General features: G+C 35.2%; 1 protein-coding gene across 1 annotated transcript in view; it reads left to right on the forward strand.

Annotated features, from left to right (window-relative positions):
- Positions 1-16,182, forward strand: part of LOC106879338 (cytochrome P450 3A6) — a 31,356-nt gene extending 15,174 nt beyond the window's left edge. Inside the window, exons 6-14 of the mRNA XM_089342438.1 lie at positions 664-752; positions 2,643-2,791; positions 4,462-4,595; positions 7,732-7,852; positions 8,913-9,070; positions 9,331-9,419; positions 12,167-12,304; positions 13,913-14,075; positions 15,832-16,182. Of these exons, the coding sequence (XP_089198564.1) occupies positions 664-752; positions 2,643-2,791; positions 4,462-4,595; positions 7,732-7,852; positions 8,913-9,070; positions 9,331-9,419; positions 12,167-12,304; positions 13,913-14,075; positions 15,832-15,915 (1,125 nt within the window). The 3' untranslated portion in view covers positions 15,916-16,182. The remainder of the gene's footprint in view (positions 1-663; positions 753-2,642; positions 2,792-4,461; positions 4,596-7,731; positions 7,853-8,912; positions 9,071-9,330; positions 9,420-12,166; positions 12,305-13,912; positions 14,076-15,831) is intronic.
- Positions 16,183-16,434: the final 252 nt, after the last annotated feature.

Here is a 16,434-nt window from a genome sequence, read left to right on the forward strand (position 1 = left end):
TTTGTAATCTCGAAAAATATCATAACCGTTGGTCCAACCGCCTGGTCATGAAGAGGGAAGAAAGAGATAGACAGAGGGACAAACAAACGCCAATTATAGTAAGGTATGCATGTCATATGTATACATATGTATGTACACTATAGCAATATATGATATATTGATATTCAATCAATGTAAAAAATGCTATCTTAAAGACAGCGTGTCGCCCTAGAATGTGTGTAAGCAGATTTTCACACACACTCACAAACACGCACATGTATGCAGATATAGAGGTATGCGTATGCATTTCTGTGTGGAGTTGGGTGCATGGAAGGATGGATAAATAGATTGAGACAGAGATATAAGTTAGTAGGTGGATAGAGAGACAGAGAGGCAGCGAGATAGCTATATATATAGGTAGATAAATAGATAGAGAGAGAGAGAGAGAGAGAGAGAGAGAGAGGGAGAAAGAGACATAATTTACATGAGAATCTTCCATGTTTCTGTAACCACTTAATCTTTAGTAGTGGGAAGATTATATCCAAATACATAAGTAACTTAGAATAAAGAAACCGCATGACATTGGGTCAGAGGTCAGAGTTTATTGATTGATTGATTCCAAAATTATAACCAGAATATCTTGAATAGCCTGTTTCTTGAACTACCATTCCATGTCTGTTGCAGATGAACACAATGATTCAGACATGTGCTGATAATTTGGTGGAAAATATTGATACGTTGGCAGAGAATGGAGAAGTGACCGAAGTTAAAAAGTATGTAAAACTATTAAAGGATTCTTTGTTAATCATTTATCTTTTATCTTTAACTTGTTCTAGTCATTGGAGTGCGGCCATGGTGGGGCATCTCCTTGCAGGGCTTTAGTTGAACAAACGGGCCTCGGTTCTTACATTATTTTAAAGTCTGGTACTTATTCTACTGGGGACATTTCCTGAACCGCTAAGTTATGGTGACAGTAGGAAACCAACATCAGTTGTCAAGCAGTGTGTGGTGAGACAAATACAGTCACGCACACACACACACACACACACACACACACACACACACACACACACACACACACACACACACACACACACACACACACACACACTCACTCACTCACTAACACGAAATACGAAACAACATGGAAAGCGAAAACAAACAAGAGAACAAAAGGAAAACAGGACAAGTAAACACAGAGAACGACCCTTCATTAGTTGTCTCTGTCTCTCTTTCTCCCCTTTCTCTTTTATCTCTCTCATTGCTCACACGTAACCATCGTCCATCTTTCTTTTCCTTGCGTGACCATTTTTCTCTTCCTGCACAGACGTTCAAAGGACTGGACGTTTTCTTTCTCTCTCTTCTATCTTTTCTCTTTTCAAAGAAAATATTTCTCCCAGCATTCACTATTTTCCTCTCGTTCTGGTCTAATGACCTTCCATGTCTGTTTTCGTTCGGTTTTCTTGTATGTTTCCACTATGCTGCTTTTTTCCCCAACTTTGACCCTCCATAAATCCTAAATTGTATTTTAGAATTTATGGGAGCAAGTGTCTTTGGAGACACATATTGTCGTCGAATGCTCGAAATGAGGAGTAGATAGATAGCTGACAACTGATGAAGGGTCATTCTCGGCTTTTACTTGTCCTGTTTTCCATGTTTTTCTTTCGTTGTTTGCATATTTAACTCGTCTGTTTTCGTATTTCATGTTGTTTACACAGTTGGTGACGTCCTTTACCCATAGATACATATATATATTATTTATGTTATTATTTAATTGAACGCCACGCATCCACTTCGAAGTAGGTTTATCTATCTATCTATCTATCTATCTATCTATCTATCTATCTATCTATATATATATGTATATATATATATATATATATATATATATATATATATATATATATATATATATATATATATATATAAATCTGAGGGTAGCAAAAATTTTTAGAAATTCCATTTACTATCAGTGGTCTAGCGAGAAGAAAAAAATTGTCAATAGACTATATATTATTCATTTAAAATACAATGTATATTTAAACACATCAGAGATGCCTATAATAGGACATCTAACCCACTAGAAAGAGCAGCCAAAGTTCTACACCACAATTAGGGATAATTTCGAAAGGGAATGAAAAATAAAAACATTTACTATCTATATTCCGAATCAGGTTTCAAGTTATCTTTGCTAAAATAACTTTAAACATGTTTCGGAATATAGATGGTAAACGTTTTTATTTTTCATTCCCTTTCGAAATTATCCCTAATTGTGGTGTAGAACTTTGGCTACTCGTTCTAGCGGGTTAGATGTCCCATCATAGGCATCTCTGATGTGTTTAAATGTACACTGTATTTTATATATATATATATATATATATATATATATATATATATATATATATATATATATATATATATATATATATATATATATATATATATATATATATATATATATATATATATATATATATATATTTATATATACACCTAAAATCTCTTCAAAGCAATGTCCTAGTTTGGCAGTAATCTAATGACTGAAACATGTAAAAGATGAAAAAGAAATTTTAAATTAAGTGATTTTTAAATCATTACTGAAGTAGTTTTACAGAAAGAAAAATTAACGTGTATTTACGTTCTTTTTTATTTATTTATTCTAGGTTGTTCTCAGCTTACACCATAGATGTCATAGCAGCAACTGGATTCGGAATAAGGGTAAACTCACAGAAAGACCCTGATGATCCACTGGTTACAAAGGCCAAAGACATATTCAAATTTACTTTCTATCAACCTCTTATCCTTTTAGTATGTTAGTACTTACTTCATATATTTTAAAGAATATTCCATCAGAGTTGTATTATTTAAAACATGGGTCCCCAAACAACAGGCCACGAATCATTTAGTACCAGGCCGTACACAAATAATGAATTTAAAAATTTCACTCCTATTTTATCGACTATATATATATATATATATATATATATATATATATATATATATATGGGAGAATGTACGAAAAAAACAACAACAACAGACGAGGGCAGGTGGTGTAAACAACAAAAGGATGTATTAGTTTGACGCTCGGGAATACAGAAAGTCTTTAACGTTTCGAGCTACGCTCCTCAACAGAAAGAATACGGAGAAAACAAGGAGAAAAACACGGAGAAAAAAAAATTGAATGATTTGATCAGCGATCAATCATGGCGAGTCTTTCTTTTTTTTACGACGAGGAGCTGTGTGCATATATATATATATATATATATATATATATATATATATATATATATATATATATATATATATATATATATATATATATATATATATATATATATATATATATATATAAGTTAAAGAACGAGGGTAGAAATTAATATTAATTAATTAATATCAATTTAAATCAGTGGCCTAGCATACTTAAAAAATCCGAAGATTAAGAAATTATATTGTGAATGTTAATACCGAAAACTAGGTATGTAACTTATTGCCAAATTTTGTATCTTTTCAAATGATCGTTTTACATTCTGCCGTTCGCTGAAATTTCTTGAGAACATATTCTTCGTGGTAAGACAATTTGGCGTCTTCTTCTAGCATATTAGGAATACACCATGGTGGTTATTTCTGTTATATATATATATATATATATATATATATATATATATATATATATATATATATCATAAGGTACAGTGTATATTTAAATACAAAGGAGGAATCCACTCAAGGGATTCCTTACGCTAGAAAGAACAGCTAGGTTCTAGAACCACAAAATTATGGATAAAATGCCGAAAGGGACGAAATGACACAAGGCCATAGAGGGACAGGACTTTTGAGGAATAGGGCCATAAGGAAACGGACACAGTGACACACGGCCGTAGTGACACAAGGGTCATTCTGATAGAACACCAGCTTCAATGGTTTACTCTGCAGAACACATTGATTCATATTGGCTGGTTTTTATTTAATCCACTTCAGAAAGGGATGAAAGTTAAAAGCAATCAAAAATAGAGACAACAAGCAAAGGTCGAAATACAGGGTTTGTTTTCTTTCTTTGAAATGTACCTATATGTTTTTGATATAGACAAACTTGAACATACATACATACATACATACATACATACATACATACATACATACATGTTATTGTTGTTTCCTTGTCGTCATCGTCGTTGTTTAACACTAAGTCAGCAGGGACTGAATAGATCCGTGATCAAACATGTACCAGCCATGACCACTCTGACTGTGTGTTAGTGTGCATGCATTGAGGCTTGATGGCATTATCCAATAAACCTGATCGCCATGCATTTTAAGAAAGCATGCTGTAATTTGAGATATTAGGGCAACATTACTAGCAGTTTGAGTGAAACCACATACAGTCCTTGGGTGAAGAAATAGAAAAATTTGATTTCATTTTCCTTTCTCTTCCTATTTGATTTTTGTAAAAAAAAACTCACGATTATATCAAATGTTCTCTTCCAGTTGCTTTGCCCTCTTCTGGAAAATTCATAGCAAAGTCCGGATTGGTAAAATTCCTTATTGGGAAGCAATTCTTCTTCAGGAAGTTTTGCAAGAAACTAATAGAAGAACGAAAGAAAATTCCAATGGATAGTAGCGTAAGTTTTTCTTTTATTCCTTTACTTGTTTCAGTCATTGGACTGCGGCCATGCTGGGGCACCAACTGGAAGAATTTTAGTCGAATAAATCGATCCCAATATTTTTCTTCTTTTCAAGCCTTGTACTTATTTTATTGGTTTCTTTAACTGAACCACTAAGTTACTGTGGCATAAACACACCCACACTGGTTGTCGAGTATACACTCACACACATGCACACGCACAGATGCACACACACATATACACACACACATGCACACACACACACATATGCCGTGGGCTTCTTTCAGTTTCCATTTACCAAATCCACTCGAAAATCTTTGGTCGGAATGAGGCAGTGGGTAAAAGACACCTACCAAAGCTGCAATACAGTAGGACTGAACCCAGAACCATGAGGTTAAGGAGCAAGCTTCTTACCACACAGCCACTGCTGCACTTAAGTTCTGTGTGTTATTTAGAAATAGCAGCTAAATGTTTTCTAAGTCACACTTTTTCAAAAATTAAATAAAATGGAAGCTTGATGAATAATGTTTGGTTTCTATGGCGCTTTAGTTACTGAAACCACCTCAGCCCTGAACGGGATTCCAGTCTGCTAGAAAATACGGTCAGCCGAATCTCCCTCAAATCACATCCTATTGTCATGATAAAAAAGGAATGAGAGAACAAAAGAATATAGGGATGAATACATAATTCTGTTATTCCTTCACTAGAGTAATTCCTTGTACTTTGGCTATCCTGGGGCCGATCATACAAGTCCTAGTATTTAGATTAGTTAGGTAGTTAATCGATCTTTCTGAAAGTGCCGTTGCCTCTTGCTTTAAAGGGACATAAATCAACACAACATTTTACAGCCTAGGCACAAGGAAATTATATGACCATAACTGGAATGCGTTAAAAAAATGGAAGTACTGCCTCGGGGACTAGCGCGCATATGGCTGGTTACCTGGTTACCATGACATATAAATGACCAAGATCATAACACTGTTCCTTAAAGGGCCACCGGTCTGTTGCAGGGTTACTCATTTACAGCTGAATGAACTGGAACAAAATGGAATGAAATGCTTTACTCAAGAACACAACGCACTTCCTGGTCCAGGAATCGAAATCACGATCTTGTGATCATGTGTGCAACACACTGACCACTAGGGTATCTGCCTTCATTCATGTAGTCAATCAGGTTGGTAATGGCAAATATAATGGCCAATTTTAAGGTCTCTATTAAAAATGAAAAAGCCCATGATTAAGACAATTATTTATTCGTTACCATAATTTCCATTAACATAATTTCCTTCCATCTGTCAACAAGCTTATAAATGCCACACTTGTAAAATTGTTTAGGTTTTCATGCGAAATATGAATCCAATTTATTTTCAACCACTTCACTTGGTGTCATCTTAAGACCATTCAAATGGTTCTGTAGTCCCCGAAACAAGTGATAATAAGAAGGAGCAAGGTCTGAAGAATATGGAGGATGAAGCAATATTTCCCAACCAAGCTCTTCCAAGAGATCTTTGGTCAGTTTTGCTGTGTGTGGACGAGCATTATCATGATGGAAGATGACACTGTTTCTGTTGACTAAGAAGGGTTGTTTTCTGTTCAAAGCAACTTTCAAACGATGACATTGATCACAGCAGAGATTAGCAGTAATTGTTTGATTGTTGTCTAACAGTTCGTAATGGACACTTCATTCAATATGCTACTATCCAATCAACATGGTTTTCCTTGGATGAAGTCCTTCTCTTGGTTGTTGAACAGGTCTTCCTACTCGACTGATCTACGATCGGAGGCGTTTAACGTTACGGTAAAAGATCCACTTCTCATTATATGTAACAAACCTTCTCAAAAATGGTATCTTAAGGTGTCGTGAAAGCAATTAATGACAACAAACAATGTGCTGTAACAGATTATCTGGAGACAATTCGTGCGGGTCTCATTTTCCAACCACTGAAACCTTTCCGATCCTTTTCTGTTGGTAAAGAACAGTTGTATGGGCTACATTAAACAGTCCTGCAAGTTCTCTACAAGTAGAGATTGGATTTTCTGTGAGAACAACTTCCAACTCTTCGGAATCAAGTTGTTTTGAATGACTTTCTTTTTGGCTCATCTTTCAAACTCAAATCCCCACTTCTGAAGTGAGAAAACTGTCTCCTGCAGCTCCTTTCACTCTCTCTATATCATTCATCCTCATAAACTCTCTGAAGAAACTTAACTGCAGTGCTTGCATTGACACGTTTATGAAACTCATAGAGTAAGACATGTCTAATGTGATCTTTAGAGGAGACGAATATGGGTGTGAATATAGCAGAAAATGATGGCCAATACAATCAAAATCTGAAAGGAAAATGTATAAATTACTCATTGTAACATTCTTAAAGCATTGCAAGAGGCACGATCTTAAAAAAATACTATCAAAAACTGTTTTCTAAAATATCGGTCATTACCTTTGCACCAAGCTGATATGACAAATATGATATCTCACCGCTATCTGAAACCCGAACTCTAGCCCTCCACATACTAAGGATTAACAGTATGCCCACTGAAGGTCACTATATACGCTACAGTGAAGGTGCATCACCTAGTGGCTAGAGGATTGCACTTAGACTCACAAGATCGTGGTTTCGATTCCAGGTTAAAGTAGTGTATTGTTCCAGTCCAGTGAGCTGGCGAAAATGAGCAACTCTGTGGCAGATGGCTTCATATTCATGGAGAATGTTGCAAACTTGCTCAGTTATTCATGTCCGAGTGTAAATGGACGTGATAAGAACTTTCACTCTTGGAATAGTCCAGGGAGAAAATTCTTCACCTAAATTAGTATAAATGCATATTTTATTCTGGGCTGTGAGTAACATTACTGGATTATAGGGCTCATGTATTTCTGTGTCCTTCCGTTTCATCAACTCGGTCATTCAGAGCCTGGTAAAGTATAGAATTTTACCTACGAAAACAACAACCAATTTCCATCTACAAAATTTGTTCACAAGGCATCGGAACCGAACCTAGAGCAGTGTAGTAACGAAACCACAGGTTTGATGAGTTTGATTTGACTACAAGTATTTAAGTCTATTTATCTGTATTAATTTATTATTTTCAAATTATTGATTAAGATTATTATTGATTTTTTAAAATTATTTTGTAGATGCACAAAAACCTTTTAAATCTTATGATAAAGGCTCAGCTGAAGGGTCATGAGACGTTGCCCCCAGAGGTAGAAAAGGAACTTCACTTAGAAAATGTAACTGACTGGCGAACTAAAAGAGGTTTGTATGTAACTCACATGCAGTTTCTCATTTTCTCTATGCAAGCCATTGATATGTAACTAAAAGAATAAATTCCAGAATGAAATATGTACAAGGTTCATTATGATTGTCTACCAACCCAGCATGGCTGCAGGTCATGACAGTCACCAGTAAAAGAATAGAAGGATAAAAATTGGAATGATGTAGTGAAGAGCGATTTAAACTCGTTATATTCATTTACTCAGCATATTCCTCTCTCCGATTCACTCACTTATTGCAATTACGACTTTTGCGATATCCTTAATTCCAGGAACTTTTCAGACCCACCTCGTATACTTTCTGGTGAATTTAGCATCTGAGATGCTTTACTCTATGCAGAAACTCCAGGAGCTACTCAGAGTTATTACAATATTTTCTGAATGCGTCACTATATCAGAAACCTCTCTGCATCATCAGCTGGTATCTCAGGGCCACAAGCATTTCACCCCTTAACCTCTACACTTCACCTGAGCGGGACAGCGTGGACTGAATTGGTGTTCATTTGCCGAAGGGTTCTGCCATGGCTACCACATCGGTGGCTTCTTTCAGTCATTTGTGTCCAAGACCCATCTTCAACAGGAAAGAACAAATAGGAAATAATAGGAAATAAACAGTACATGTGTGCTTTATAAATATTCTTTCTATAGCTATAAGGTTAATATACAATATTAAGCATTCTCATAAACTTTTAAGAATGATGTTAATCTGCACACTTATACATTTTTAATTAATATCAGAATCTGGTCCCTAATTCAGAACAATATTATCAGAATAATTATTGGTATAAACCCTGGCACAAGGCTAGCAATTTTGGATGTGGTCTTTAGTCGATTACATCAAACACCAGTGCTCAGCTGGTACTTATTTTAAGTCTCCGAAAGGATGAAAGTCAAAATCAACTTCGGCGAAATTTCAACTAGTAAAATTTGAAATGCCACAAAGCATTTTACCTGATGTGCTGATGAGAATAACTAAAACATAACAAGGACCTCTCTCAGAACAAAAGATATTTAATCATAATATTTATATTGTTTTTCCATAGGAATTACCGACAATGAAATCTTGGCCCAATGCGTATTAATTTTCTTGGCTGGTTACGAAACTACCGCTTCTACTCTTACTTTCTTTACACATTTGATGGCATTAAACCCTGAACACCAAGAAAAATTGCACCAAGAGATTGAAGATGTTTTGGGAGAGGTAAGTATATTACAGCTATTTAGAAATTTCGTTGCTGATTTAATTCAAGATTTACGATTTTTGGCGAATGTGCTAAAAAAAAAAGGTTGGCACTTGCCCTCAAAGTTTGTCCGGGCAAGTGGGGACCTTCATCATGCCAAACAGATATACTCCATCGTTGAGACGGTGGCAAAACAAAATTGCTTGTGTGGAGCCCTAATAAAACTGGAACAATGAGATTATCAATACTGTTATAATTATTTCCTTATTTTCTTTTCTAGGATCTTGCTACTTATGACAGTGTTCAGAAATTACCTTACCTCAACATGTGCATGGATGAGACACTGAGATTGTATCCCATTGCAAATACGTACGTTTCCTTTGCATTTGTTTCGGTTATATACACACATTTATTCCTCTAACTTCCCTGCAATGCATACATTTTTGCATATGTATATTTACGTATATGTGTTTGTGTAGGAATGAGTGCTTGGATGTGCACGTGTATGTATATTTGTACACAAATTTATATATATATATCTTAGTATGTGTGAATGTGGGCCCACATGTGCGCGTATGTACACATATACGTACATACCTACCTACCTACCTACACACACACACACACACACACACACACACACACATATATATATATATATATAAATGTGCACGACTCAGTGATTAGAGCATCGGGATCAAAGTTATGAGTTAGTGAATTGAAATCCCGGACCAGATTGTCGTTTGTGTTCCTGAACATGATACTTTTTCTGACATTACGCCAGTTCACTCAGCTGTAGAAATGAGTTTCGAGGCCACTGGTTCCAAGCTGTATCGGCCCCTTTGCCCTTCCCATGGATAACACCAGTGAAGACACTAGCCAAAGATGCCACGCAGTGGGACTAAACAAGGAACCATGTGGTTGGGAAATAAGCTTCTTACCATACAGCCGTGTCTGTCTATCTATCTATCTATCTATCTATCTATCTATCTATCTATCTATCTATCTATCTACACACACACACACACACACACACACACACACACACACACACACACACACACACACACACATACATATATATATTTATGGTTCTAGTTTGTACAAATAAAATAACTGAAAAGATAGAGAAAGGTGAGAGAACAACAAACAAGGTGTTTGGATTTGACACTCAGGGAAAATGGAAAAGTCTCTGATGTCTCGAGCGTAAACTCTTCTACAGAAAGGAATGAAAAAAAGAAAACAGATGGATAGAGGAAAAAACAATGGAGTAAAAAGTGTTTGGGGCCTATATATATATATATATATATATATATATATATATATATATATATATATATATATATATATATATATAAGGTTGATCAAAAGTCCTTCGACAGTAAATCGAAATCCCATAGATACTATCCGTAATTCTGTATTGACTCGAATGGAAAACTGTGTCGTTCAAGAAGGACTTCAGTTTGAACAATTCTCATGATGTTTCGTATTTAGATATTATTAAATTCACTCAGTTGTTAAACATAAATAAATCTTGGAATTAAATGGTTTTGATTTACTCTCAAGTGACAGTTGTCCAACCCTATATATATATATATATATATATATATATATGTGTGTGTGTGTGTGTGTGTGTGTGTGTGTGTGTGTGTGTGTGTGTGTGTGTGTTTGTATGTGTCGTTGATGTTATTATCTCCGCCTTCGCGAAGGCGGAGGTATTGTTTCAATCCTGTTTGTTTGTTTGTGGACAAGATATCTCAAGAACCGCTGGAAGGTTTCGGATGAAACTTTCAGGGATTTTTGGCCTTGTGACTGGCAGGAACTGATTAGATTTTGGAATCGATCCGGTACCGGACAAGGATTCTGGGTTATTTGTTATATTTACTTTACATAAAGTATTACGATCTTATGTTGACTTCTTTCAAGTCTTTCTATGATTATCTCTATTGAAAACACGCTCATCGTTTCCACGTATGTTATGGCGGTATTGCTGTGTCTAAAGTTTTATTTCCAAAGTTTTATTTCTCGCGTCTCTATCTTAGTAGAAACTGATGGATAAAGAAATCAAACTACATAAACAAACGGCAACAAAACCGTTCAGAAATTACATAACACTAACATATTCAGTTACAGTAATAAATTTGATTCATCCTTTACAATTTTTAATTTTACTAATTTGGAATATATCACTTCTGTTTAAAACCTCTTACCTACCTGACAATTGCATCTCTAGCTCTGCCTTAAAAGAAGCTTTACTTCTTGGACTCATGTTTTTGTGCGCTACGATGTTGTTAAACCTCCGTTAACAGCACCGTATGGAGGTCCTTTCCGTTTTCTTTCACACACGGATAAATTTTTCACTATAGATCTTAATGGTCGTAAAGACACTATATCAGTGAATAGATTAGAAAAGGCCTTCATAGAGAAAACTGTACCTATTCCCACTGCAGAGGACACACACACAGTATTATACAGCAAACACGGCCCGCACACCCACCTTCAAATTCCAGGATTCTGGATTATTTATCCGGCGTTTTTACTTAACTTTTGAGAGCGGGCAGGTTCATTTTTTCGCATTCTCGTTTGTGAGAGTAGTCGAGTTTATTTCAGATATTCTCATTTTAAAAATCATCTCCGGCTAATCGTTGAGAGGACGATGGTGTTGCTTGCCGGAGGTTTGTGCTCTCTGAGTGCTCTTGATATAATCAACAACATTTTTATTAGATTATAATCTAGTAACTTAATTTGTTATTATAAAAGAAAATTTACAAATAACATAATAATTCTAAAATTTGCGTGAAATTAAAGGAAAGTAATAATAAATCTGTGAAAAGGCAAAACTTGTTTTTGAGATCAGAAAGGTGTATAGGTACCTAAACGAAGAGATCCAACCATGCCAGTCAGTCAAACAACTGAAATGTTCATCATTGAAATTGAAGGGGAATCCATTTACAGTGTGTGTTTGTGTATGTGTGTGTGTACATATGTATTGTGTGAGTATGTGTCTGTGTGAGCGTACGTAAGTGCGTGCATGCATATGGTAGTGACTGACAAATGTAAAAGGACCTTTGTTAATTTTTGCTCATTTGCTTTATGTTTATAAACCGCTGTTTCAGGTTGGATCGTCAGTGCAATAAGGCATGCACGATAAAAGGCGTGAAGATTCCTGAAAAACTGACCGTCAGAATCGCTGTGGATGCTCTACATTATAACCCAAAATACTGGCCAGAACCGGAAAAATTCATTCCAGAAAGGTTAGCAATTTAAATTATGCTTTCATTCATAGAGTGCTGCAGATGTGTCTAGGAGATTTAGAGCTTCTATTCAAAAACACCAGTTTTCTGTTTTATCGTCTGCTCTACCTTTACATCACATCCTCATCTTACAAAATATTGGTTCCAAATTTTGGCATAAGACCAGGAAGTTCCAGGAAAGGCCTGAGTCAATAGTATTGACCTCAGTCCTCAAATGGTATGAATTTTATCGACTCCATAAAGATGAAAGGCAAAGTAAACTCAGTGGAATTTGAACTCAAGAGAAGCGTATAGAGAAAGGGCAGCTGGGACTGTGGAGCGAAGGGACTTATTACAGAAAAGATTGCTCAAAACACATACAAACAAAGCCATAGACAAACCAGGCTATAAACTCATATACAAACACCCCTATATGTGTGTGTTTTCGTAGCATGTATGGGTCTGTGTGCGTGTCTTTACATACATACACGCACATGCAGAGAAGCATATATTCACTAGCTCTCCTGCTTTTAGACTACTGAACACAATTGGTAGTCCCCAAATAATTGCATAAGGATAAACATATGTGTACACACACATTACATACATACATACATACATACATACATACATACATACATACATATATATATATATATATATATATATATATATATATATATATATATATATATATATATATATATATATATATATATATATATAATTTCCTCCCTTTATACAAACATTACACACACATACGCTCCAGCGCGCAAATGTACTTAAGCAAGCCAGTAACCGCATGTGCACACGAAACCACTTAAGTACACTTACACACGTTGACACACACAGACACACACACGTCTATATGCACATGCACACCTGTGTATGTGAAAAAGTGTACATTTATACAGACACCCACATATATATTCACTCGTATGCATGCGTATAAATGTACACATAAATATACATATAAGTTCATTCGTAATTCCACTCAATTTTTTATGTATTCATAATCTCAAATGTACATGTAAATGTGTACCTTAAATAAATAGAACAGCTGCATATTCTGATGTAACCACGTGGGCAAGCCAGAGATGCATTACTTATACTGAGAGTATTGCTCAAGTTTTTATTCAGCCCATCCCACCGTATTTTCTGGGGTACGATAAATACATACATAAAAGCATATACATATAAATATATAATATATATACAATAGAAATGATCACCAATTATAATCCTCAATTGAAAGTGCGATTTTCTTCATTCTTGTTGAAGTTACCAGTTACTCCAGATTTCTTGAAATTTTAGGCGATATTTGGATCTGTTTTATCATACATTATGAATTACCCTGGATGTTAGTTCTATTTGGATTTAGTGGTACCTGATTGTTTTATAAAGTTAACCAAGTTCGGTTAGCACTGAATGGTCTCCAGATATCTGCCTGGATTCATTAATCCATTTTACATTTCGCTATATAGTACACGTGCGTATGGATGCCAGTAAAATGAAGTGGGTAAGGTTAAAAAGCTTTTGACTTAGGGGCTAGTCTGATCAGAGGAGATCCCTATCTAAACAACATCAACAATATATGGTTATTTACGTAAGTACATTTGTCATTTACAGATTTAGCGAAGAAGCGAAGTCTAAACAAGTGCCGTTCACCTACTTACCATTTGGTGAAGGACCAAGAATGTGTCTTGGAATGAGACTGGCCAAGCTGGAGTTCAAGATAGCCGCTGTTGAAATGATTCGAAATTTCAAAATTCTTCGATGTGAAAAAACTGAAGTAAGTTCTGTTTTTTTTATTGTATGTAAACGTTGAATTATATATCAAATTTATGGGTATATATTTCAAATATGTATATATATGTGCTTTTACTTGCTTTTATATTGTAACGAGGTAATTTCCTCTCAAGCTGTTTAGTCTGAAACATAGGTTCAATTCCCAGTCGAGACTTTATCTTTTATCCTTTTATCTTTTACTTGTTTCTGTCATTGGACAGTGGCCATGCTAGAGTACCACCTTGAAGGATTTTCTCAAACAAATCAACCTCAGCACTTATTTTAAATTCTGGCATTCTATTGGTCTCCTTTCCACTCGACTATGTTATGAGAATGTAAACAAACGAACACCGGTAATCAAGCGTTAATGCGGCAGCAAACGGAAGTGCAAACATGCACACATCTATGCATATTTATACACACATACAAACATATATATATATATATATATATATATATATATATATATATATATATATATATATATATATATATATATATATAGACGGTTTCCGTCTATCAAACTCACTCACAAAGCATTAGTCGGTCCGGAGCAAAGGGCAATAGTAGAAATGTTTTGTCCAAAGTAGAATACAGTGGGATTGAACCCAAAGCCCCGTGGTTACAAACCTAGCTTCATATCCATGCAGCCATACCGGCACCCTGTACATTTTCTACCTAACGAAATTCTTGTTATTAGTCTGTATAGGTGCAACCATAGCTGCGTGGTTTCAAATTGAATCTCCCTGCAAGCAAGGGATGCTGGCATGCATGGGCAACTGCTGGTCTTCTGTAAACGACCCTTCCTGGGCTTGTGCCCAGGAAGGGAACTTTCTAGATGAAATCCAGTCGTCATTCATGACCGAAGAGGATCTTTACCCGTTATATATATTCGACCGATTTCCTGCCCACCACGTGGTCGATTTCCTGTTTACCAAGCGGTATTTTCAAAATGACTATCGTCACCACGACACCACTTCCTCGACCAATCGCAGCCCACCTTACGGTAATAACAATCATTCAAATTCAAAGTGACTGAAGATTAGCATCACACATGATACTCTCGGAATACCAACGAATTGGAATAAAACTGTTTTGATCCATACATGTAACTCTCAATGATTATATTGAGTGATTCTGTCGTTTGTCCACTCACTCTTCGTGCATATATATATATATATATATATATATATATATATATATATATATATATAGGTGAGAAAGTTGGTATGTGAAAGCACGTGGTTGGATGTATAAAAGATAATAAGAGTGAAAAAACTACAGAAGGCTTGTGTTACATGGTTAAAGTATATATTTAAATTATGTCAGAAAAATGTTATAAAATCTTTTTGGTATATAAACATTGTAAATACAATGTTTATATACCAAAAAGATTTTATAACATTTTTCTGACATAATTTAAATATATACTTTAACCATGTAACACAAGCCTTCTGTAGTTTTTTCACTCTTATTATCTTTTTTCTCCGTGATTTTTTCTTTTTTCTCCGTGTTTTTCTCCTTGTCTCCGTATTCTTTCTGTTGAAGAGCGTAGCTCGAAACGTCAAAGACTTTCCGTATTCCCGAGCGTCATACTAATATATACTTTTGTTATTTACACCACCTGTCCTCGTCTGTTGTTATTATTTGTATATTCTCCCATATATATATATATATATATATATATATATATATATATATATATATATATTTGTATGCTTGTCATATGATTTAATAACATACTTGTGTCTCTATTCCAGGACCCTCTTGTATTAGGCGACAACGTCTTACTGACTCCCAAAAACGGAGTTTGGGTGAAGTTTGAACGAAGATTAAAAAAATAACTTCAAGTACTGCACAAATAAATGAACCTTTTGTAAAATTTTATACGATGTAATCAGTGGTTGCGAAAGTAAAAAAAATAAGCGATATTATAAAACTCGAAAATGTAAAGATAATATTTTAAATAACTTTTCCTTTTCAACTAAGAATAAATTTTTGTCGGTATATATTTTATTGAACATTAAAAACAAATCTCGTATATACTTTATCACAGAGCTACGTTTCTACAGTTGACATTACAAATTTGAATAAATTTCTATGTTTAATAATAATTGTTAATGCTTTTCTTTCAATCTTTTTACTATTCTCATTTTGTCTTTCTTACATTTAACACCTGACACATTGTTACTTCTCATCTTCTCGATCATGCACGCACACACACACACACAAACACACGCACACACACACACACACACAAACACACACGCACTGTATGTTCCCCTCTAGCCCTCTCTCTCTCTCCACCCGTCTCCCTCTTTCTACCCGTCTCCCTCTCTCCACCCGTCTTCCTCTCTCCACCC

Source organism: Octopus bimaculoides, chromosome 26 (genome assembly GCF_046866305.1).
Source record: "Octopus bimaculoides isolate indiv1 chromosome 26, ASM4686630v1, whole genome shotgun sequence".
NCBI classification, from domain to species: domain Eukaryota; kingdom Metazoa; phylum Mollusca; class Cephalopoda; order Octopoda; family Octopodidae; genus Octopus; species Octopus bimaculoides.